Source organism: Psammomys obesus, unplaced genomic scaffold, assembly GCF_907164565.1.
Source record: "Psammomys obesus unplaced genomic scaffold, mPsaObe1.curated_primary_1811, whole genome shotgun sequence".
NCBI lineage: Eukaryota > Metazoa > Chordata > Mammalia > Rodentia > Muridae > Psammomys > Psammomys obesus.
In genome coordinates, this window is record NW_026596073.1 from 21,732,080 (window position 1) to 21,756,884 (window position 24,805).

A 24,805-nucleotide genomic window follows, 5' to 3' on the forward strand; every position below is an offset into this window, starting at 1 on the left:
GTGTGTGTGTGTGTGTGTGTGTGTGTGTGTGTGTGTGTGTGTGTGTGAGAGAGAGAGAGAGAGAGAGAGAGAGAGAGAGAGAGATAGAGAGAGAGAGAATAAATGGGAATTCTCTTCTATGGTTAAATCAAATATTGTTAATAGACTACTCCTTATACTCAGTGTGACACATTACTTCACAAGAATAATCAAATACTATGCCAATAAAGACATAAAATATTTTAAAATAGAAAAAAAAAGTCCAAACAGCAACCATAGCATCATTTGACTAAAGTTATTTTAACACAGTGGTCTGAGCCTATAATCTCAGAAACAGAGATGAATGAGGTAAGAAGACAGCTCATGCTGTAGAGGATTCAAGTACACCCTCAACAACACAGGAAGACCTGTGCCTTGGCAAAGAAAATATCTCATACGCCAGAGGCAGCACCTTCACTGAATAGCTGCTTAAAGACTCTTAGCTCTGTCTCTCTCTCAGACACTATCTTGTTTAACAATTGTCAGAGTCTAGTGAGGGCAGGGAAGAAACAGAAGATGATAAAGGACAAACTCAACAGAATCCACAATACCCTCACCTATCACTTTCACAACTGCCCTTTTCTTATGCTACTTACAACTTATCAACTGCGAATGGCCAACTACGAAATTAAACTGACCAGGATTTTTTTCTCAGATGCCAAGCTTCCATACACACGCACCACACACAACTTCTACCTTCTTCAGTCACAAATGTGGCCAAAGGCAGAGTCACTGTTTTATGAACCATAACAAAGAAAGGGTGAGGCTGGACAGACGGCTTAGTGCAACCTGGGGGTTGATCGACTCTTTCCCGGGGTTGCCTGAGACCATCAGAAATCACAGACACTTGCAACTCATAAGAGTAGCAAAATTACAGTTATGTGGTAGCAATGAAAATAATGTTATGTTTGGAGGTCACCACAACATGAGGAACTGTGCTGAAGTGTCACAGCATTACACTGGCTTAGTGGATGAAGTGCCTCCTATGCAAGCATCGGGATCTGAATTTGAGTCCAAGTGCCTCCATAAAAAGACAGGCATGGACGGATGGATGGACACACATACACATACACACACACACACACACACACACACACACACACACACACCCCTAACTGCAGCTCTGCGGAGAATGAGAACAAGAGGATCATTGAGATTTCCTGGCTGCCAACCTGCTCCAGGTTTAGGGAAAGGCCCCTCTGAAAGGCATAAGGTATAGAGAGAGCAAGAGGATACTCAATATTCTCCTCTGACCTCTGTGTATGCTTACAGCCACACAGACATGAACATATACTCCCGCCCCCACAGGCATCGCATTCACATACGTGCATGTACTCAGTCTCACACACACATATATACACAAAGGGCTGGGTGCCGTACCAGTTATCTGTGTCTGTCATTTGTTCTTTGTTTGTCAGTATTTACTTCGATTTATATTCATCATTCATACAGTTGTTCAAATGACACCTGCTTTCTATATGCCTATGTTTTTCAGCCGTTTCTGTACACGTCTATATGTCTTCCAGCCTTCTATATGTCTGCAGAAAAAAGCCTGCTTTTTTTCTCCTGTTGCAATGAAAATGACTTCCTCTAAATGTCACCTAGAACTATAATTAAAAATGAGCACGCCCCACCCCCACCCCATCCATCTCCACAAGATCAACCTACAAAGTGCACAAGCCTCTCTGAGCTGCTGTCTCTGCTCACAGAGAGCCTGACTCTGCACCTCATTTTGGTCTGTGAAAGGCTCAGTGAGGAAGCCAAAGGACATTCAGGGACATCCTTACCTGAACGGCCATGCATGATCAGCCTCACTACAACATCAAATAACTATAGCTGTTTTCCTAAGGCATAATTACTTGGGATTAGAATTAGCCCACGCTTGCTAGAAACAGATTCAATTTGATTTCTTCCATATCTCTCAGTGTAGCATGAAAGAGGGGAAGCAGGCCAAGGTGAAAACAATTTCCAATACTGTGTCTGAGATGAAGTCAAAAGTTACATGGCAGTGTAATTAAAAAAAATTCACATAAATAAAAAATAAATGCTACAGTACTCGTTCCTTACTAAGAAAGGGATAAGGTCAACCCACTTGTTCCCAGAAAAAAAAAAAAAATCCACCATGAAATAAAGCTCCCCTGTGAAAGATGGTGCCCTCAAAATGTCTGTGTCATTCATTACCTTGCAAGTCCGAATCACTGGACTTGGGGCTGCTTCTTGCTCTTCGCTCTGTCTTCTTGATCCCAGGCCCACCACCACTGCCGCCTCCCCCTCCTCCGCTGCTTCCACCACTGTGGCCTTTCCCATAGCCATTGTACACCGTCGTCGCACAGTTGTTCTTGTAGATGGTAGAGGGTGGGCTGTTGAGGCGGTTCTGGCGGTCAATCTGGCGGTCCTTCAGCTTTTTGTGTGGTGGCTTGCTGTACTGGTCTTCTCGGGTGATGTAGCTCGACATCCCATACAGTGGGATGATTTCTAGAATGAATGTGTGCGATAAATACCAGCTCAGTCTACATCTGCACAGTGAGTGATCAAATCAACTGACCCCTGGAGGAAGCAATGCCAACTAGTTCTACACACATTATAAAATACACCTTAAAACAGTGCTGGATACATGACAGGTTTAGAGTATTTGTATTCCTTCCCAACTATGCAAGAGATCATCAGTTATTAAAAACAGTACAAGGTACTTAGAATTTCCTGTAGTTTATGGAAAAAAAATATGATGAGGTTATCCGAAGACTTTAGTTTATAAACTAAGTCTAATCTTGTCATTCTCAGGGTCTTTAGTAGATACAATACATAGAAGAAAACAAACAAAATTCCCCTTTACATGTACACATAGACTCAAAACATTAAAAAGTATATGCCTGGAGATACAACAAGGTTTCTATTAGAAAGTACAGGGTTAGACATGACAAAGGAAGTTATTTGGGGCATTTAAAAAAGGCAACAATTGGAGAAAAGTATTAAAGAGAATAAAATGATACACTGCAGTTAAAAGTAATCAGACACCAATAAGGGAGAAGGGAGTGTGAGAAAGAAAAGCCCTCTTTGCAATCTGGAGCTGACCTGACAGCTGCCTTTTCAAACTTCTCTTTCTGAGTGATAGGTGGGGGACAAGAGTGGCCCCTGGCTTCACTCTGTGCATATCTGAACAGCAAAGAAAAGCGTAGGAAAATGCAACATTTCTTATGGTCTTAGGGGAGAGATTTTATTTTACTCATTTAAGCTGTATAAATTTATTTTATGTGTGTGAGTATTTTGCCTGTATATGTGTTTGTACATGATACGTGTACCCACTGAGTCCAGAAGAGTGTTGGATGGCCTGGAAATGGAGGTACAGACAATTGGTCAGTTACCATGTGATGCTGGGAATCAAATCTAGGGCCTCTAGAATAGCAACCAGGGCTCTTAACTGCTGAGCCAACTCTCTACCCCCTTATTCATTTCTTAAAAGATATTTGTTTACTTTTATGTGTGTGCCACATGTGTACAAGTGCCACGGAAGCCAGAAGACAGTGTAGGATGCCCTGGAACTGGACTCCAGTGAGGGTGCTGGGAACGGAATGCTGGTCCTCTGCAGAAAGTGCTCCTAACCACTGAGCCTCCTTTGCAGCCAAGAAATTTTAAATGTGATATTTTTTAAATTACATAACATTATATAAAATATATATTAAGTAACATACAATACAAAATAAGAGAATTCAAAATAAATAATTTTTAAAAATTATATGTAAGTATCAACAGAAAATGCCAACATATGACATAAATAGTAAGTACATCCTTATATCTTTTCAGGAATAGGACTTCTCAGATATTCAGTAACTGTACAAACTTTATAGTACTTGTGAGCATCAAGTGAGAGGAATAATCATAATTTCTGGGGATGAGCAACCTAAAGCAAGACAGTGCTGAGCAGGAAAGCACAGCAAACTATATAATTTAACTAATATTTCCATTTTTCAATGTAAAATCCCACAATCCATTTCTTTTCCAGTCACACAGCTTATTTACATTTTTACAAGACAGCCACTGTGGACTAGAGAATGTAAGAAAACAAGGAGAGCCATATTCAGAAAGGATGTGTTTAAATTAACTACGCTAACATATGCCAGGCAACTAACAAATGCACTAAACAGCACAAAGCATTATACTTGGGAGTTAAAGCAGTCACCATGGATACGAATATAAGAACCATTTAAAGCATGGTGAGAGTTTTCTAAACTTTCATGGTTCCAGGAGTTAGTGTTTAATTGCTTTTGGGTACACACACTGAGAAATCCGAAGAGAAAACTTGACAGATGTTCCTGGAATATGAAGATTTTGTTTTATTAGAATCCTTACTTCAAAGCTTAAGATGGCACTTTCATTATGTGTATGTTACTGATCAGTGTTATTTTAATGAAATTAGACGAAAGCACACTGCAAAATGAAGTGTGAACAATGCGTATTCAACTCCAATGAATCACAGTCTTACCTTGCCTAAGATTATAAAGGCCATCACTTACAAAAGAGTAGCCGCTAGTAATGCTAGGGAAGGGCTGCTAAAATATGGCAGGTCAGGGGGCGCCACCAGACTGTCAGCGCAGTCACAGCCAGGCAGACACTCTGACCAACTCTCAAGTATTTAATATGGATTGTGACTAACCACTAAATACATTTTCACAAACTAGTTAACTGAGTGAGGTACCTGCCTACAATCCCAGCAAGTTGACAGGCAGAGCCGGGAGGGTTTACTACACATTTAAAATAAAAGTGGGCTCCAGAGTGAGACCATGTCTGCAAAACAAAAATAAAAAAACAAAAACAAAAAGCTGAAATAAACAATTTTTTTTTCTAAGTGTCTTCATACCATGCTTGCTTTTTTTTTTTTTTTTTGCCTCAAGTCACTAAGGAAAAATAAAAACAACGCACAAATTAGTAAGTGATTGACGTGGCTGGTGATATTTACCTTATGTTTTGCTATGACCTTCCTACACTCTTTTATGAAAGCATGTTAAATTTCTTCTGAATGCCAACAGAGACAAAATAATCAAATCTTACTCCTAAGTTACAATAGGATATCCCATTTAAAATAGTCATCTCAGATTTCTCTTTTGTTCGTAAGGAAAAATAAAAAGACACAAAAGATGAATAGAAAAGAAAAAAAAATTGTCAAGGGAAGTGGTGTGGTGCTGTGGTAAAAGTAGGCAAGGGGACACACGCGAAAGCTCTGCGGTGGAAGAGGAATTCCTCTGAGCCAATATAACACTGAAAGCAGGAAAAAGCTCCACCTCTGCAAAGACCCACAGCTGAAGTCTAGTCCCACCTGGTTTCCCAGCGTCCCTTCAGTCGAGAGCTTGGACTAAAGCAACACTGCGCCGAGAACTCTGAGACTCTCTGCCTTTCAGCAAGTATTTGTCTGATAACCACTGACACTGGGGCTAAAGGAATGGCTAGTCTCAAACTAAACACAGCTGCCGGAGGGCGACAGCAACAGCGAGATGACTGTCGCGTTCTGCCAAGATTTATCTTTCAGAAAACCTGAAGGATATTGAGACTTCATGATCTTCTAACATTTGAAATGGGCCACAAATCATTTCAATTTCCCCTTCCCTGGCAGACCGCGATGATGCCAAAGAAATAATGGGCCCTAGCACTGCCTTGGGCCACTGCTACGTAAACACATATCAACAGGCACAGGAACGCAGGGCAGACGGCTGCCTCGGGTCTAAGACAAAGATGAGCTATTCTACTGCGTGCTCCCGGGCGTGGGGGGAGGCGGATGCAGGAACGGGCTGTGACCCACCCACGGAGTCAAAGGATTTTCAGGAGGCAGAATCCAAGACAAAGTTAGCAGGAATTCCCCATGGGTTTGTAGTGGTTCCGTCTCTCTCTCCCTGGCTTATTCCATGGCAGACAGAGGGGAGAGGGTTCCCGGCTCTTGGAGGGAGGGCAGCCAGTTTGAACACACGTGGACGGCGGCCGTAAGCTACTCACCTTGCTCGCTGTATATTGTGGGGGGCAGGGGGTGCTGGGGGAAGAACTGTGGTGGGATGTCTCCAGGCACGGTGACGGGTGGGTAATAAGCTGTGTGCGAGTTCTGAATGAAGTGCGGGTGGTGAGTCAGGTAAGGGGGCAGGTGGTGAGTTGGAGACATGGCTGAGGGATAGCTTGGCGGGTAGCACTCAGGAGACTGGGGTGTGACCACCACCCGGCGGACTCCGGTACTGTCTTCAATCACCTGAGGAAGAAAGCAAAAGGATTGGATGCAATGTGTTCTGTTAACAAGCACACCCACAGATACGGAAGTATTGCTAACTTCCCTGTTAAGTGTACAAAGGAATGAACAACTTCTCCATTAGTTGAATGATTCTGACTCCAAGAAACATTTTGGGGAAAAAAAAAATTATCTTGCTAGCAAATCTCAGACTTGTCATACGATTTTTACTGTCATGAAAATTTTACTGGATGAGAAAGTTGAAGTGTGCTTAAACTGATGGTAGGAAAAACTTTGCATATATCCATAAACCCAAAGGCTTTGCAGAAGGAGATTCTCTGGGTCGTATAGGAATGCTTCCAGGGCTGGGCTTCCAGACCTATGGGACAACATCTACCTCACTTCTGCTCTAGTGCACACAAGTCCAAGGATATCAGAAAACACCGGAACACCAACGTCAAAAGGCACTGGCATACACCGCGTGTCACTTACATGGACAAAGAATGTAGTCAAAAAACGAAGGGATTCTGACCAATGAAAATGTGAGCAATCTCAAGTCGAGATGGTCAGGTTTGTACCTCGCTGTCCTGATTTCAACCAAGAGCCCTGGCACAGATAACAGAAGGCAGGACAACTGTATCCCTGTCAAGCTCTCACAGCTGCTTTTCCTGAACACTAAGCAGTTCTCTCAAGGAAGACAACTAGGGCAGGATAGTGTGACAGTTAAAGCCCACCTGACCAATCAGTCATGGTACAACACCAGCAAAGACATAGTCCACACAGCAGGCACCACAGGGAGAAGCAAGGCTGTAAGGGGCTGCAGAAACTGAAGCATGAAATGACGTGGTCACAAAGGGCCACGGGGGCTTCAAAGAACTGCAGTGCTGAAACACCTGATGGGATGGACGGTAGGTGTGTGGGGGAGAGGGGCTATGAGGAGAAGACATTAGAATACACTGAGGAAGCTGAGAGTATAGCTCAGGTGTAGAGGGAGGGGCATGGCTTTAGTCAAATTCAGGAGAAACACACGCACACACCATTAAATTCAGAATACAGGACCAGGCTCACCAAAACTTGGTGGAATCAATTATTCAAGACAGTGAGACACACATTCTGACAGGCTTTATTTTTGGTTTCTTTTTCTTTTTAATGCTTGAAATTGAATGTGTCTATTGAAAGTGTTTTGTTTTGGTTTTTTTTTTTTCATTGCATTTCAGGAGGTTGATAACAGGACAAAATAAAATAATTTAATTGTCTCTAACAAAAACGTACCCTATGCTTAGTCTCATTAAAACAAACAAACAAAAAGCAGCATTGCTAACACCAAACTGGCAACTCTATTAAGTGTTCAGTTTATGTTTAAGTGTACAAAGTAATTTTGACTTGAATTAACTACAATTGGTTAGTCTTTATGTTAAGAAAACGGGGCTGGAAAGAAGGCTTGGTGGTTGAGAGTACTTGCTACTCTTCCAGAGGACTCAGGGCTATTTCCCAGTCCCCACACGGCAGCCAAGAGCCCTGACCTCCAGCTCCAGGGACTGGATGATGTCCTTGAACCCTGTGGGCACCTACACACATATGAGACACATAGACACACACAGGCACACACGTGCACATCCTTAACATGAAATTTTCTGCTGCACTCATCTTTCATCACACTCAGCATTCACTCCTTAAAATTCAGGCTCTGAGTCATTCTCTCTGCTATAGCTCAGGGCAGCCTTTCCTGCCCTTACAGTCTGGAACAAAGGTAACCGCATCAGGTGTTTGCTTGGTCAGCTAAACACACGAAGCTCCTTGTGGACCTGCAGCTGGTGTGCACAAGCCCGTGTACAGTGGTGTTTAGAGCAGGCACCCAGAGCGCATCTCTCCCCTGTGGGACACTAAAGCACACTTCCTACAACTCCAGCCCCGAGCTGTGGGGGGGGTTTCTTACCAGTGATTTAAAAAAAAATGGCTACCCCAGTGTTCTCCTTCCCTTTATCTAAGCTATTAGGACAAAGAGGAGGCACAGCTCAGGTGTTCCAACCTCCTAAGACATTCTTCCAAGCCCCAAGGCTCCAGGATTTCTTGGAGGTTCTCCTGCTTCTACTTGAGGTGCAGCAGTGTAGACTTCCTGGGTATACTAGTGCAGACAGAGGGCACCTACCAAGAATGAGGCTCTCAACTTGGTGGCTGTAATTAAAATAATCTATTCTCATCATGTTATAATTTCTGCCTTGCTATAAGCAAAATTTTTTTAAGTTCATCAAAAACCTCTAACAAAAATTTCTAATTGGGGAAACAGAAATAAATGACACACAGAGCTGAAAAACTGTCTTCTTACTACTTTTATAAGAACATCTGTCCTTAAAAAATTGTTCTTAAAAGTTAATAGGTTCACTCTAAAGAATAAATTATCTTTATATATATACAACAGATTTCTAGCCAAAAAATTAAGTAGCATTATGAAGCCACAAATTCATATGTATATAAAAACTTCCTGAAGTTCTAATAATCCTGAATTATTCTGTGGTATTTGTGAAAGACATTTACATGTACTTGCATTATAAGACACTTTCAGAAACCTGTTCTTATCCAACCTGTCTTTCATCCTCCCAAAAGGAAGTATTAACTCTAAAGTATGAAAAGACAAAAACATAAAGATAATTTCACTACTGCTGTATTACAACACAAATTATAGTACATTTTACTTATCAAATTCAGTCATAAACTCTACTTAAGGAAATTATTCTCAGGTATCCCTAAAGAATAACCAAGGCCGAGGGGCCTAGTAAGAATGCAACTTCAGAAATGGTACTAAGTATTCTCTGTTTAACAAAAGTAGTTCATAAATACATCTATCATCCTAGAAGAAGAAATCGAACATCTGAGAGAATTCAGTTCAAACATCCCAAGCTAATAAAATATGCCTTCAATCTCCATAGATAACTACTGGAAAAAACAAATTCATTTCCTCTTGGGGTGAATGAAATTATGGTAATGCCCGGAGGCAGACAAATCACATATTCAACTCAACAGTTACTTCCTTACACACAGCACTGCTAACCACTGAATATTCAAAGGTGAGGGGAAACTAGCCCGGGTCCTAGTAAGTGCTGTTACAAAACCCTACATAGGATGACTTCAGAAATTAGAACAAAGAATGCTTCATCCAAATTTATCCCAACTCTGTGGCTCAACAGAAGTGCCATTCACACATCTCCAGGAAGCACAGAACTCTGGGAAAGATACGCATGCTCAGATGACTACCTATTATGAGCTGAATTAAGCACCCTAACAAGACCCCTCTCAGGTTCCTTTATTGAAGTGTTAACACTCAGGGCCTCAGAATCTGTGTAAAGGTGGACATCCAGAAAGAGATGAGGACAAGAGACAGACCTTGGACCTAAGGAATACTCACATTTATAGGGCAAAAACAGAGGCCTTGGCTGCATGTGGTGGCACTCAGGGAGGAGAGGCAGGCAGATCTCTGTGAGTTTGAGGCCAGCCTGGTCTACAAAGGGAATCCAGGACAACCAAGGGTATCTAGAGAAACCCTATCTTGAAAAACCAAAACCAAAACAAAACAAAAATACAAAGCAATCAAGCAAGCAAACAAACAAAACAAACAGGCCTTGGAAGACATTCTGCTATTTTGGCCCTTGGACTTTTAGCCTCCAGAACTGTAGAAAGACGCACTATGTCACATAAGGCATACAATTAAGGTACATTTTGTTTGTTTGGTTTGGGTTTTTTTGGCAGCCTCAGTAAGCCAACACAGCACCTAGGAGGGGTCTCAGGGCAGAGTGCTGAATTCAAGTTTCCTTTACCTTAAGTCTATAAGCCTTCCCTGCAGTGAAAAACACAATGAAGTAAAACAAGTAAATGACCCATTCATCCTTCATGCACACCAGTAGGTTTCCACAGGCCATGGAAGAAAATCAACATGATGGCCAACATTGCACAGATTTGATTGTCACATCTCAGCTGAGCTGCCTGTTCCTCAGCTCCTCACCTTGCTGAGCAGCTGTTGGTGCCCCACTGTCTGCCTCCAGAGAAGGCACAGGTGAAGGACTAGAGGGACAGGCAAGTGACACCCTCTAGGTGCAGTGCCTGCTTGCTGCCCTGTGCCAAAGACAAACTCGAAGAGGCTTCCATGGGTGTACCACATCGACTAGGAGAACCCGGATCCTATTTACACAAGTGTTCGAATACATATGACTGAAAGAACCAAGAAAAAAAACCAAACAATAACAAGACAGAACAGCCCAGGGGCTACAGTTAAGGGCACCTAATGGGAGCATGGGAGCAGTGTGCAGGGGTGGGGGATAAGAGAAATGCCCAGCTGTAACCCAGCTGTCACATGTAAGTTTCCTGCCCACCAGGGTATTTGACTTGAGCTTGCTGTGTTAGACAAAGAGAGACAGGGCACAGTGTGATTAAAATGCAGTTAGTGCCACTAAGCTGGAATGTTCACGATGGTGAGGGCATAACTTGGTGAGGTGTAGGATTACCCAGAGATTATGTGGGCTGCAAAGCCACTATGCAAACAGTCAGCCACTGAAGGGTAGGACACGTACACTATTAAGAAACAAAGAAGGCTTCGAGATACATCCAACATGTACTGACTTTCTGCTGGCGCTGTGCTTTAATATCTCCAACCTGAAAGGAGCCAGGACACCTTTAGCTCCTGGACAGGACACATACCATTATCAAAACCTTGTCACCAATCACCATTCCCCATGTTCATCACCTCACTAATCCAACAATCCTGGGGCGTATCGCTTTAGCAATCCCATTGTAGAAAGATAGTTAGGAGAAGTCCAGATAGCTCACCCAAACACAGAACTTTCAGGAATAAAAATCAATTTGATTCCAAGAGTTAGAATGGGTCTTGTAAAATAGATGTATGATTTAACTGTTTTCTTTTAAAAGAGAATGTGTAACTGTAATGTTCCATGGGAACCTGAATAAATTTCTTTGTTCCCAAACTGCTTTCCTTCTACTCCCACCAACCCACAAAGGTACAAGAATAAAGAGAAGCTTGAAGGGCAGGAAGCAGAAAGAAAAACAAAAGCCTGCTTTCATGGTCAGGTATAACCTAGGAAGTGGACAGAGCACAAATATGGATACATCAGGGTTGGCCCCACAGCCAAACTGAGGTACCTAGGAACACTCTACGCAGCTTAGACACGAAAGCCTGGAACATGGTAGAAAAAAAATGATATGACAATATTGTTATAACAATCAAAGGTAACAGTAATGACTTCTGCAATTTGTGTATCAACTGATAATTTATAGAGTACTTGGAGCCTAACTCATATGGATAGATGATCATAGTCCAAAATTCTATATGACAAATCTTCAGGTGAGGTTAAGTAATTTAATATAAGATGAGTAGAATAGTTGATAAAATTCAGATCCAAGACTGACTAGATACAATTCAATGAAAATAAAAATCAAACCAAATCAATCCAACAGGTGTGGTAGAAAAAGCAAAACAAACAAACAAATCTACTGGTTATGTGAAGATAAAATGATAGCCTAAATTTCCAGTCACTCCTAAAACAGAGCCATTCTTTCAAACTTAACACTGCTTTAAAGAACCAAAGTCCTATGGCTTAACTGTGTCTTTGATGTGACTGACATCAAAGCAACCCTCTCCAGCTACCCATGTTCATGTTCACCTGAGGACATTGGCAGACTGCTCTAGGTACCAACACACAGAACCAAGCCTTCTGCAGCCAATGCTATAGGTAAATGGCATCCTTAGCACAGCATCTCATATCTCCAAGTACTCATAGGATGCTGCTCAGAGGAGAACACGGACACCTTCCAATAACACATGGCCAAGGCTGATGAAGGTTACTATATGAGCAGAGGTAGGCCAGCATCTGGAATACTCCAAAGTCCACACTTGTCTTCTCCCGCACTTAATCCCGCTAGGATTAAGGAACCAGGCATCAGGCAATGGGGAAACAGAACTGGTTTGTTTCCAGTAACAAACAGAGCCAAGACTCCTAGCTCTGAACTAACTCCTCACTGTGTCTCACCCAATACTAGATTCCAGTTCTTAACCAGAATCTCTCCCAAAGTAAGATGACAGAGCCCAGATGACCTACAGCTGAGAAAGCACTCTGTATTGTTTCGAGCTGCTTCTGTTTATGGTGTTGCTAGGGTTTAACTTGCTTCCTCGCTCCTGCTAGACAAGCAGTCTGGCATGGAACTACATCTTCAGACCATTCCCCCCAACTTCTAAACTGTACATTGTTACCTTCTCTCATGTTGAGTGTACACACAACTTACAATGGGATTGGTGGCTACTTTGGCATTGTTACTTATCAAAGCCTATATGTTCCCATATCTTAACAGTGTTCCAGAAATATTAACACTATATATGCTTTCCACAACTACAAAATGACTGTGATGAACAGAACCGTGTTACACACTGTTATTTGTTAAGAGAGCAGCAGAACCTAGTGTACCATATTTTAGAAAATACCTAGCCCTTCTATTTTGGAACAGCTTGTCTTCATATCTATAGGTTTTATATTTTACATTTTAAAATGCTTCAGCACCTTGCCAATAAATTCCTTAGCCCATGAGGTGATTAAGAATCCATCTGGGGCTAGTGAGATGGCTTGGCAGGTAGAGGAGCTGGCTGCCAAACCTGCAGATCTGGGCTTGATCCTCATGACCCAAATAGTAAGAGGAGAGAACTGACTCCCACAGGCCATTCTATGGTCTCTACACACATGCCACACAGATGTGTGTGCAGATATGGTGTATGCAATAATCAAATACAAAACATTTTTTTTAAGAAATCCATTGTGACATAGCCAGACAATATCAATCACATAGTAAAGCAAGTATAGGTGAGGAAACTCTGCTCGTGAAGGCAGCTTCACAGAGCGTGTAGAAGAGGAGTAACCTAACCTCGTCAATTTTTGTCACTAGAAGGGTTGAGAAGGTATATTTTCCCTTTAAAAATTATCAAGTGGGCTGGAGAGATGGCTCGGGGGTTAAGAACACTTGCTGCTCTCCTAGAGGACCAGGATTCAATCCTCAGCACCTACACAGCATCTCACAGTCACCTAATTCTAGTTCCAGGAGGCCTGATGACCTCTTATGGCCTCTGTGGGCGCTTCATGCACATGGTGCATAAACAGACAAGCAGGGACACACTGGTTCACATAACTAAAATTAAATATAATTTTTTAAAAATTCAGATATGACAAAAGTTATTAATATAGAAAGAAATACTTTAAGAACTGTACTGAAATCAAATGTAATATGCACAATGTAACACAAGTAATTGAGAAACTCTTTCTGGATGTACCTTAGAAACCACAAACATGAACTACAGTTCTTGCATGTAAGTAAAGACCACAATTCTAGCCAAAAGAATAGTAAATGACAAAGGGCTGTGCTCTGTTATAACTCAGGATGGCTTTGTAGATGTAGGTATACATTGTGTTAAAGTACAAAACAAACAGAATTGCCTGGTTTCAGATTAAATGGACTCAAAAGGCCCTCAAATTTTTTCCTCCCTCTATACACTACCATTTAGCAAGTGTTGATAAATGCTTGTGATATGCCAGGCACCTTTCAGAGGACTGGGTATCAATCCATTGATGAACGGTAATAGAAATGTCCCATCTCTATAGAGCTCCAGTGTTAAAATACAGCAATGACAGTGTTCAAATAAGAGATGGGTCCGAATAAGTAACTCACTGGCACAGGGATCCACCTGGGTCTGTGAGCTCTCCTGCTGACCCTGTATTCTGTGATCCCGTGATGCCAGGATCACAGAAACAAAAGAAAGACTACAAAAGAGAGTACGCTGGGCAGGGAGATGGAGAGAAGGCAGGAAGAAGAAAACTGCATGCCACTTTGTGGCAAGGAGCAGCTTGGGGCACACTCCTTTAACTCTGTAATTGTTTCTCTTACAACATAAGGCATAGAGGAAACAACAGACAGGCACAAGCCACTAATAATGGAAAGTGACTATACTCAGCTGCTCTGCCCTCTTCCAGGCATACTCAGATGCTTTAGGACAGGCTCTGTGCCCCCACAGTAGTTTCTTCAGCACACCCAGGGGCTTGCAAGGGTCCAATTTTCCTATGACTGGTAGCCAAGTAGGCCTGACTCTCCACTGTTCAGGGCAGAGGGCAACCCCGGTTACTTACGCTCCCTTCTGCTCCTGGCTTTCCCGATGCTAAGGATGAAAGAAAGCAGTGGCTCATCCACGGACAGTGGTTATAAAAAGGGAGGCAGCCTGAGCTAATGCTTTTATATAAGCTTACTAATCTGTGACTTTCCATAATCAGCCAGTGGCTGCTCCACGGGGGCTTCTGATTGCTGCACAGCTGTGAAGAATAACTAAACAATCTTTTCATCAAAATTTTTCCAACTATTTCTTTTCTCTTCCCAGGCTAGGGGATATATAGTTTCAATGAGTACTGACCTATTATCTAATGCCCCCAAAGGATGGATAGAGGTAGAGAGCATACCTCTGTTGTCATCGTAAGAAGATACTCATTTTGAACAATGCTATTTCTTTATTACATTAGTCAATCTATAGAAGGAAGAATGGTTTCCCAAACGACACGGCACTCACTTGGGCGTTTCAACTCTTTCCATATGTGTTTTAGATCTTTGGGTCAGTATGAAGCTTTCCTATGACACTTGAAGAAGCCATCATAAATTCGTTCAAAAGGTGAAAAATAAGGCTCAGGGCATCTGCTGAAGACATTTTTACACATAAACTATCCGAAAAGCCATTGATGGAAGGGGGGAAAAAACAGAACCACAGTCAATATAAAATGAAAGGAAAACTGTTGCAGTCTATAATGCACACTGAGCACGGCAGGCCCTGCCCGACTCTGGATTTACCCAGAAGTCTTTTCATTATGATGCCTGTATGAAATGCGACAATTTATACCACATCAAGTAGGTACTCGTGTGCTCAGCAAAAGAAAGTTGGAGAGTTATCTGAGAACTGATCACTAATCTGAATGGAGGCCTCCACTGATGGCCACACTATTTCCAAATGCACTACTAGTCCTGTCTGACCCAATTCCTACCCTCGGGAGCAGCGGTTCTCAACCTTCCTCATTCTTCAACCCTTTAATACAGTTCCTGGAGTTGTGATGACCCCCAATCATAAAACTGTTTCAAATGAATCATAATGTAAATATCTGTGTTCTCCAATGACCTTAGAAGACTCCTGTCATTCAACACCAAAAAATGGGCCTCGTAACCCATGGGTTGAGACCCACACCTCTGGATGTTTTATGTTAGGGAGGCCAAAGCAGTGACTAGGAAAGAACTAAGTTCCCTTTGTCATGCTCATTGTAGACTGTAAGCTTGTAGTGATTCAGAATCAGCAGAAACAGCTCATCTTTGCAGCAATTTCTACATCCTGTTAATTAAGGAGGGATATCCTAAGTGTGGGCAGCACTGTTTCACAGCCTGGCATCTCACACTGAATAAAAGACGAGAAAAAGAGCTGGACAGAGGCAGTCATCTCTTCTTCCTTTCTGACTGAGGATGCCGCGTGACCAGCTACATCATGCTCTTGCCTCCTCGCCGCCCCTGCTATGTCAGACCGTTGCTTTTGTCAAATACTTCCTCAAAACAGAAAGGAATCAACAAACAGCCAAGCCTGTGTACTTTCTAACAGCTGCGCTCTTTCTCTCAAGTTGAGAAGGTCAGGTGAACTTTTTCTCAGATCATTCTCAACTCCATAATCCAATCAAAATTAAAGCATCACACACACACACACAAATACCAACTGTGTCAAGTTCAGTCCCACTCTATCAGAGACAATCAAGTCAGATGACAGGATCCCAGTGGCTCCGTCCACAGTGGCTCTTGGGTCCCTGGGGCAGACCTTCTCACCCGAAGAAATGCAGGCTGTTCCACTGGCAGCACTTCCACATCTGCAGCTGTGCCTACCCATCTGTCTTTCTCTGAACTATCTCTACAGGGCTGACATGTGCATTTTACGCATTTACTGAATGTATCCACTTGTCTTTAAAAGGCTTTCGCTCCTCAATTACAACGCCATTTCCCGCCCTATTCAAGAAGTGTTAACACATCTTTAATCATCTGCTTGCCTCCCTCTTCAATTCTCTCACACCAGAAGACCTTGCACACAAGAGGAGCAGACACTTGTGTACTGGAGACACATAGCAGGCACACCGCACCCAGACACTGAACCTGCCAGGCAGGCGTGCCTCTATCAAGGCAGGCTCTGGTTCTTTCTTCTAGACTGCGGGCAAAGGAAAGGAACCCAGTACATTCAGGAGTGCCTGGTTTGCAGTCTGAGGCTTCTCATATGTAGACAGGATGGTGAAAATTACAGACATAACCAACCCACTCAGCACAGTCTGCCCTGTCCCAGAAACTCCCACCCCTGCACACCAAAGGCACCTCAGGGGTGAGTGAGGTATTCCCCAGCTACCGTTATTATTTGCCTTTTCTTAGCTGTAGTAAGATTATCACTGCCTCCCCTCTCTTTGGAAATATGCTTTCTTGAATGTGATTTACACCGCAGAAGGCCCATCCTTTGAAATGTTTGCTTCAGTAGATTTTGGCATAGTCACAGGCTTGAACGCCATCACTATGTACTTTCTGAACAGTTTCTTTACTGATCACATGGCTCCCAGCAGTTAGTCACTCCCCATTACTCCCTCCGCAGCCGCTGGCAATCACTAGGTCTCTGTGGACGTGCTAACTGTAGATATCTCACATAAACAGGATGGCACAGTCTGCGGCTAGCGCCTAGCTGCTTTTCAAGTAGCATACTATTTCCAAGATTTAGCTGGGTTTTTTTTTTAACAGAATGCCACTTCATTCTCATGGCTGAGTGTGAATCTATTGTGGACACCTCGCCATTCATGAGGTGACAGATGTGGGGGTTGTTCCCGCCCCGAAGTCACTGTGATCAGCGTGTTTGTAAAGTCTCTTTCTGCTTGCACACCTAAGGATGCTGCTGCTGCTGGGTCATATGTGTCATAAACAGGTTAACCCTATTTAGCCATTTGAGACTACTGTCCAGAGGGGATGAATTCTCAAACACTACTATATATACTGTGTGTGTGTGTGTGTGTGTGTGTGTGTGTGTGTGTGTGTGTGTGTGTGTGTATAGGATCACCTGAAATTAAGGGTGGAAAAAAAAAGATGAAATCACCTACGACACTTCATAACTCTACTTCTAAGTGGTTTCTAGACTCCAGGTAAGACACCCATGTGTGCTTCAGGATTGGACATTGGGGAGGAAACGGAACTGAGCAGTCCAGTCCGATTCTAAACGTTCCTGATGAGCATCCTGCTGAAGTCAGACTTCTCTCTCTTTTTAATGTTATGATGCTTTCTCTGCTAGCTAGACTTTATGCCAACTTGATATACAAACTACAGTTATCTGAAAGGAGGGAACCTCAATTGTGAAAATGCTTCCATAAGATCTGGCTGGAAAGCATTTTCTTGATTAGTGATTATGGGGGGTGGGGGGAGGGTGCAGTCCATGGTAGGTGGGTCCACCCCTAGGCTAGTGGTCCTGGGTTGTATAAGAAAGCAGGCAGAGCAAGCCATAATGAGCAAGCCAGTAAGCAGCACCCCTCTATGGCCTCTGCATCGGCTCCTGCCTCCTGCCTCCTGGTTCCTGCCCTGCTGAGTTCCTGTTCTGTCTGAGCTCCTGTCCTGACGTCCTTTGATGATGAATATGGAAGTGTGAACCAAATGAGTCCTTTTCTCCCCAACTCGCTTTGGTCATGGCTTTGTTACAGCAATAGTAATCTAAACTAAGACACACTTTCTTCCGACAACTTCATGACAACTATGATTTTTGCTCCTTAGATGTCTTGGTGATGACAAGCTTCCCCACATGTTTTTCACTGGGTCCCACTGTCCTTGTTCCTTTCAATTGTGAAACTGTGCAGCCCTCGAAGACTCACATGCATTCTACTGCCTTCTAAATTCAACTTTTGTATTAACTGTCTGTTTTTCTCAGACACTTCACGGTGATGTTTTATTAAAGAAACAACGTATTGCTGAACGTGAGTAAGCTGCCAAGTGCATTCTGTGCTCTAAAGCCAGCTGAAACGGAGCTCCGAGCTCAGGGACAGAGGTCTTGCCCTTGCTCATTTCAACTCCTGGCCCTGAAAAGTCATCTACCAAACACAAGTGGCCACAAGCCTCACAGACTGCTTCCTCCTCTTCCTTTTCAATCCTAAATCACTGTTAATCCATTCTTCCTGTAGTCTTCCAGATGGTCTAGTGCTTTCCTTCAGAACTGTCCACTGAGAAGGACTGACAATGTGCTTCAATCATGAGGCTCAGCCCTTCTCTTACCCTTCCTGCCTTCATTTGAATAGGTTTTCAGAATCACAAATATCCTAAGGCAGAAAATTCCTCTTTTTTTTCCCTCCTAGGATTCCCAGTAATTGCCCTGTGTTTAATACGACAGCAACACCACTAGCAAGAAAAGGCACACTTTTAAGCGCAGCTTCTCCCCCATTACAGTGTCCAATTTTAACTATTCCTTAATGGCCTTTAGCATAATGGGAGGTGTTATTTTTGCTGTCATAATGGTGAGAACCATGCTGTGTTCAATAGAATGAAACACTTTCTCAGAATAAATGAACATGGGACAGAATAGAACTCTGACAGTCCTTATTCCTATTAATCGCTTGGTAACATGAATATCACCCATCACTCCCCCTTCCCATCAAATACACACACGTGTGCGCATGCGCACGTGCGCGCGCGCGCACACACACACACACGCACACACACACACACACACGTCAGAGGCTGGCCTGCACCCTTTTTTTCTTTTTTCCTCTAGTGATTCTTATGCACAAAGACCTGTGTAAAACAAGTAATTTATTTACAACAGTTGGAAAACTGGCCAACAATCTGGCAACTAAAAAAAAAAAAGTCAAATTGGATCACCTGAAATTAAGGGTGGAAAAAAAAATTATAGTGTTTGTAGTGTGTCTGGCATGGTGAAGAAATGGCTGTTTTTCATATCAAAGGAAGATAAATCTTTGTTGATTCTTGCCTGAGCTTCTACAATTTTCCCAAGTAGGTGCCATTTTTTTTCTTTCTACAAAATAAAACCCACCCCCACAAACATTAATAATGGAAAATTACTGATTTCTAGGTAGTTTTAAGGTATACTTAGAGGTGCCAAGAAAAAACTTAAAAGGAGGGGGCATGCGGGGTAAGAGCTCCTAAATATTAACAGCCCCTAAATATTAAATATTAATATTATCATCTCTGAGTACAACTGTAGGTATTGTTTTTTCTGTCCTTCAGAAGTTTTCTCCTAATTTTCCCAATGTATATACGATGTCCTTCTAGTTGGAAAACAACCAACAAATGATGAAGGAAGAAAACTGCTTAATTAGTGAGAAATGGTGAGGCATACTGATTGGCTGAGGCTTGGACCAAAACTAAAAATATACAGACACCCACTGGACTGCAGGTACCCCAAACATCACATGTACTCTAAACCTTGACTCTAAATGTCTACCTCTCATCCAGGCATAGGTGTAAAGTTTTCCCCTTTAAAACTTTTATCTTGAGCTGGGTGAGGTAATGGTTCCCTGTAACCCAGCATTCAAGAGATGGAAGCAAGAGAATCAGAAAGGAAGATCGAGAGTTCAAGGCCATTCTGTCAAATACTGAGTTTAAAGTCAACCCTGGCTACATGGTGTTTGATGCCAACCTGAGATATTTGAGTCCTGGGAAAGATGTGAGGAGAATTCTAAAGCAGAAGGTCAATAGAGCTATTAGGCCTATAACTGAACTAATAGTAGGCAGCCTACTGGCCCTTCTGTATTGCTCTCTGACTCTGGTACTTCCAGCTTCAAGACCTGGGAAGCAACAAGCAGTACCATAAAAATGACAGCACTCTCTCCTGGTTATGTGTGAAGTCATCCTGACACACTGAGAGAAGAGAATTTCAGCTGAAGAAATGCCTCCATCGGATGGCCCATGGCATGTGTTAGGGACAATTTCTGATTACTGACTGATGAAGGGGGGCCCACCTCACTGTGGGAGTGGCATGTGCTAGGCAGGCAGGCCTGGGATACATAAGAAAGGTGGCTGAACTGTGAGACTGGGAGCAAGCCAGTGAGTAGTACACTTTCACGGTACCATGGCAACAGAAAGCAAGCAAGGACATAATCCTAGTGTTAGTGTAACTACACTAACTCACGGAGGATGCTTGGTGAGCCTTGACATGTTTTTTTGCTGGAACAATACAGCGTACTAGTGAGTAGAGATGCCAGTCAAATGTCATACCTGTGAGATGTAACCTGGAGGAACATGAATGGGAGGAATGGACCCATTGGGTGACATCATGGGAACTTCAGCAGGTCCTGAAAGATATAAGAGCAAAATGTTAATAGATAAAGAGACACACAGCATTAAATGTAATTACTGGCATGTTTAATATGTGAAGTCTCTATTCAATAACTGGCATGCCATAACTACCTGAAACCATGGGTGAGGTAATTTCCTGGCTATGCAACTCAAGGAAACAGACAAAACATATATAAAAACAGCAACAACAAGAAGGTTATAACCACCTCTATTAATATTTAACAATTCTCTACAGCCACAAATTCCATGAACCAAAACTATTCTGTTAAAGCCAGTCTAACAGAATGAAACAGAAGCTCCCCCCCGACTGTAAAAAATATGCTAGAACAGTTCAAATCTCTTCCTACAAACTCCAACTCTACTTGTTTTTTAATGTATTATAATTAATATATAGTAAATTTTGAAGTGAACATTCTTCAGGTTCAAAACCTCCTATAGGCTTTGGATTTAAGGTTTTATATGATTTTTTATTTTCAATAATTTATTATAACTTACCATTAATGTGAAAGCTATAACACCTTTAAAATACTCCAAACCAGTTGGGCCCAATTATGCAGACCTGGAATCCCAGCTAGCTGAGCATGGGCTAAGGCTGGAAAGTCACAAGTTCAAGGCTTGCCTGGGCAGCTTTACAAAACCATACTTCAGAATAAAAAGTTGGAGTGTTTTAAAAAGGCTTTGGGATACAGTTCAGTGGTATAACACTTGTCTGATATATATATATATAAGATCCAGCCAGGCACAATGGTGCATGCCTATAATCCTAGCACTCAGGGAGGCAGAGACAGGCAGAGCTTTGTGAATTCAAGGCCAGCCTGATCTACAAAGCGAATCCAGGACAGCCAAGGCTACAAAGGGAAACCCTGTCCTGAAAAACCAAAAAGATCCCAGATTTAATCCCAAATATCATAAATAAAATTAAAACAAAGTCAACCAGCTGTTTGGTCTGTCTCACATTAGACAGGAATAAAAATAGATCATCTTCTAAAACTAGGCATCATTCAGAATATTCATGCTGAATTTCTACTTTTACAAAGTAAAACATTAAACCAATGGAAGTTAATTCAATGAATGTATTTTTGTTGTTGTTTTAGCTGCCCACCCAGCCCTGCTTTGGAGACAGGGTCTTATATAGCCCAGGCTGGTCTGGTATTCCCACCATGCCCAGTTTTATGCAATACTGGCGCTTTGTGTTTGCTATTCAAGCACTCTACCAATGAATACTAATCATATGATTAAGGCAAGCTAATGAATGTCAAAGTTAACGGTTACCTAAAATGTCGTTTGAGTTAATATTTCATCACAAACTAACTGTCCTATACCAAAAACAACACAACATTCTTCCAATTCAATTCAACAATTTCCTTACAAGTGAAGAAAAGCCTGGACCTTACCTTCAGGAGCCAGCTCTCACAGAGCGTTAGTAACCCACCCCCATGTCAGCCCAGAGCCATGGGTTCCACTGTGAGATGCGACTTCCTGGCTCCAAGCACTGTGCTATTTATTTGCTTTCTCTTGGTGGGTGTTGTGTTGCTGGCAGTGAAAACCACCCAGCTGGAACAAAACCCAAGAGAACTTGCCACTTCACTTGGCAAAAGGAGACAAATCCTGTCCCTGAGTCACTGCATTTACAAGTAAGCGTGATACACCTTTCATACCACAGTCTCGTAACTGTCATAGCAGAGGATACAGTAGGGTAGAGAGGATGGGCAAGCGCATGAGCAGGTCTCCGAGTTTACAAGCAGACAGCAAAAGTGCAGAAAGGGTGCAGGACATCAAGGGAAATTCCCAATGGCGGCTCCCTGCAGGTTCATGGACAACTCATCAAGTCAGTGAACCCACTGACCATCCCGACCCTCACAAACCCAGTGGTCTCATGTGTGTCTGTCATCAAAAGCATAAAAGAGCACAACACACATCGCAGCTCAGTGGTGGAGCAGAGGGCTTTGCATTCTCAAGCCTCTGAATTCCGTTTCTACCGGGCCCCCTTACCAAAACAATGAATCATTGCACTACACCAAGTCATTTTTAAGTAGAATTAAACTTACATGCCAACCACTAAAGGTGTTGGTTTCCAAGTCCATGTTCCTCATCAGCTTCGGCATCTTTACCACGGCCACCAAGACATACAAACATTTCTTTTATATCCTTATTTGAATTGATTCACTTAAAAAGAAGTTCGCTGTCTTTGAAATCCAAAAATTCATGCACTTGGCTCCACAGAACAGGTGCTCGGAGCTGGCTCTCCACCTGGTCTCGCACCTCTGTGTGCCCGTGAACAAAGAACTCATTCAGTCTCCCTGAGCCTCACTTCTCGACAGTTGTAGGTGAAAATAAAAATGCCCACTTTCTAAGGTCAGGTTAAAGATTAAATTCATCAGTACCTGCTCCACAAAAGGGAACACAGAACTGGCATGCTATGAGGGGATGAACCTCAGAAACATTCTACTGAAGTCGCCACCGGCACACAATGTATATGATTCTAATCACGTGAAACATTAGGAAGAAAATCAGTCCATACAGAGTCGCTGGGTAGCTGCTTGCTGACAATGTGTGAGGCTCTGGGTTTGATCCCCAGTACGTAAGTTAATAACAGTAACACTAACAATTAATCCACGCAGGCAGAACTGATCGGTGGTTGCCTAGCATAGGGGCAAGGTAAAGGAAGAAGAGGAGGACTGAGAGTCAGAGGACACCTGCCCACGAGGTAGAGCGTTTCTTCTGGAGTCATGAAAATGCTCTAAAACTAGATAGGAGCAGTGATAACATAGCACAGTGACTAGGTAAATGCCAAGAAACTAAAACAACTACTATATACATTCACTTCACTGAAAAAAAAGGAATAATAATAACAATGAAACATTATGCACATAATGAAAGGTAAGACAACAGAACTGAACAGTAAAGACTTAGTGCATATTGAGACAATGCTATTTCCAAACATTGCTATGCGGAGATCAGTAGATGCATTCCATCTGCAGACAGCTAGGGGTTTCAGGATGGGGATCAGATATGCAAACAAGGCCTCAAACACTGATGCAAGCTCACAGCCCCTCAAGGTGTCATTTCAGATGATGAGCATATTCGTTTGGTCCCAGCAAAATGAGGAAGACATACTACTCTCTCCAACCTACAATTATTTCCCAAAGGCTAAACGTTGACTTGAATACAGCCCTGTCCCTACAGAAGCCTGGGTTTGTATCTGGCCTCTGTCTGCTACTGCAGTTACCTGAAGAGAGGAGCACCTGCTAACTTCAAGGGTTGCTCAGAGGAAAGGAAGGTGGGGCACAGACTGTGCCTCTTCAACAGCACCTCCACAAAAATTGCTAGCTCAGTAACTTTAACACTGCATCTAAGTGAGACATGAATGATGTGAATGGCCAGAGAGCCCAAAAGAGCAAGTAACTTGTTTTGCCCTTCACAGTTTTTCCCCAATATTTCTATCTTTTAGCTGCAAAACTGTACCCTGTTTTTTAATTATATAAAATATATAATTACAACTTAGACAATAAGAAACAAAAAAGGAAGAAGCAGTTGTTTTCCTTTCATTTGGTATCTATCCCCATATCCCTAACCATACCACACCCTTTCTCTCCTACAATTCCTTGTTCTTGGACCAGTTTCTAGGAAACCTTGAGAGTTGGGTATGCCTAACTTTCTCAGTATGCTGGGACAGCTAGATGCCAAAGGACCAGCCCTTACTTTCTGAAAGTGGGTCTCCTACATTGGACACTGGCTTGTACCAGAATTTCTAGTCTGGTCCAACCATTGCCCCTAGAAGCAAATGATCATAATAGCGAAGTCTTCCGGAGCATACACCTGAAGTAAATCACTACCAACATCCAAAGCTGAGTCAGACAATAAAGCCCAAAACAGCCCACTCCATCTTCTCAGTTCAGAAGTCAGGGCTCAGGATCTGTCTGCCCCCTCAGTTAAAAATGTAGGTTTTCTTTCAAGGCACTCCTCTAAGAATTGAGGTACAAAATAAGTTGAAAGGAAACTAAAGGCCAGTGTAAGACTTGAAGCTGAAATCTTAACTTCCGTTGGTTTAAATCAACTTGACATCTACATAAATAATCTACTATCAGGTGGCCTTACGACGCCTGTGCTTTAGAACAAGCTAAATAGTTTCTGTGTGAATATATAGTGCTGTAATACATTACCTAATATTTTATTGATTTCAATTCAATAAGCATTTATTATGCA

The 24,805-nt window shown here is 42.5% G+C and overlaps 1 protein-coding gene across 6 annotated transcripts in view; it reads right to left on the reverse strand.

Moving 5' to 3' along the window:
* The window catches only part of Fndc3b (fibronectin type III domain containing 3B), a 296,408-nt gene that overhangs the window by 120,714 nt on the left and 150,889 nt on the right, over nucleotides 1-24,805 (reverse strand). For all 6 annotated transcript variants that reach the window (XM_055625918.1, XM_055625922.1, XM_055625916.1 and 3 more), the window contains exons 4-6: nucleotides 20,519-20,595; nucleotides 6,001-6,244; nucleotides 2,200-2,493 (exon numbers count right to left, since the gene is read on the reverse strand). In XM_055625918.1, the coding sequence (XP_055481893.1) occupies nucleotides 2,200-2,493; nucleotides 6,001-6,244; nucleotides 20,519-20,595 (615 nt within the window). The remainder of the gene's footprint in view (nucleotides 1-2,199; nucleotides 2,494-6,000; nucleotides 6,245-20,518; nucleotides 20,596-24,805) is intronic.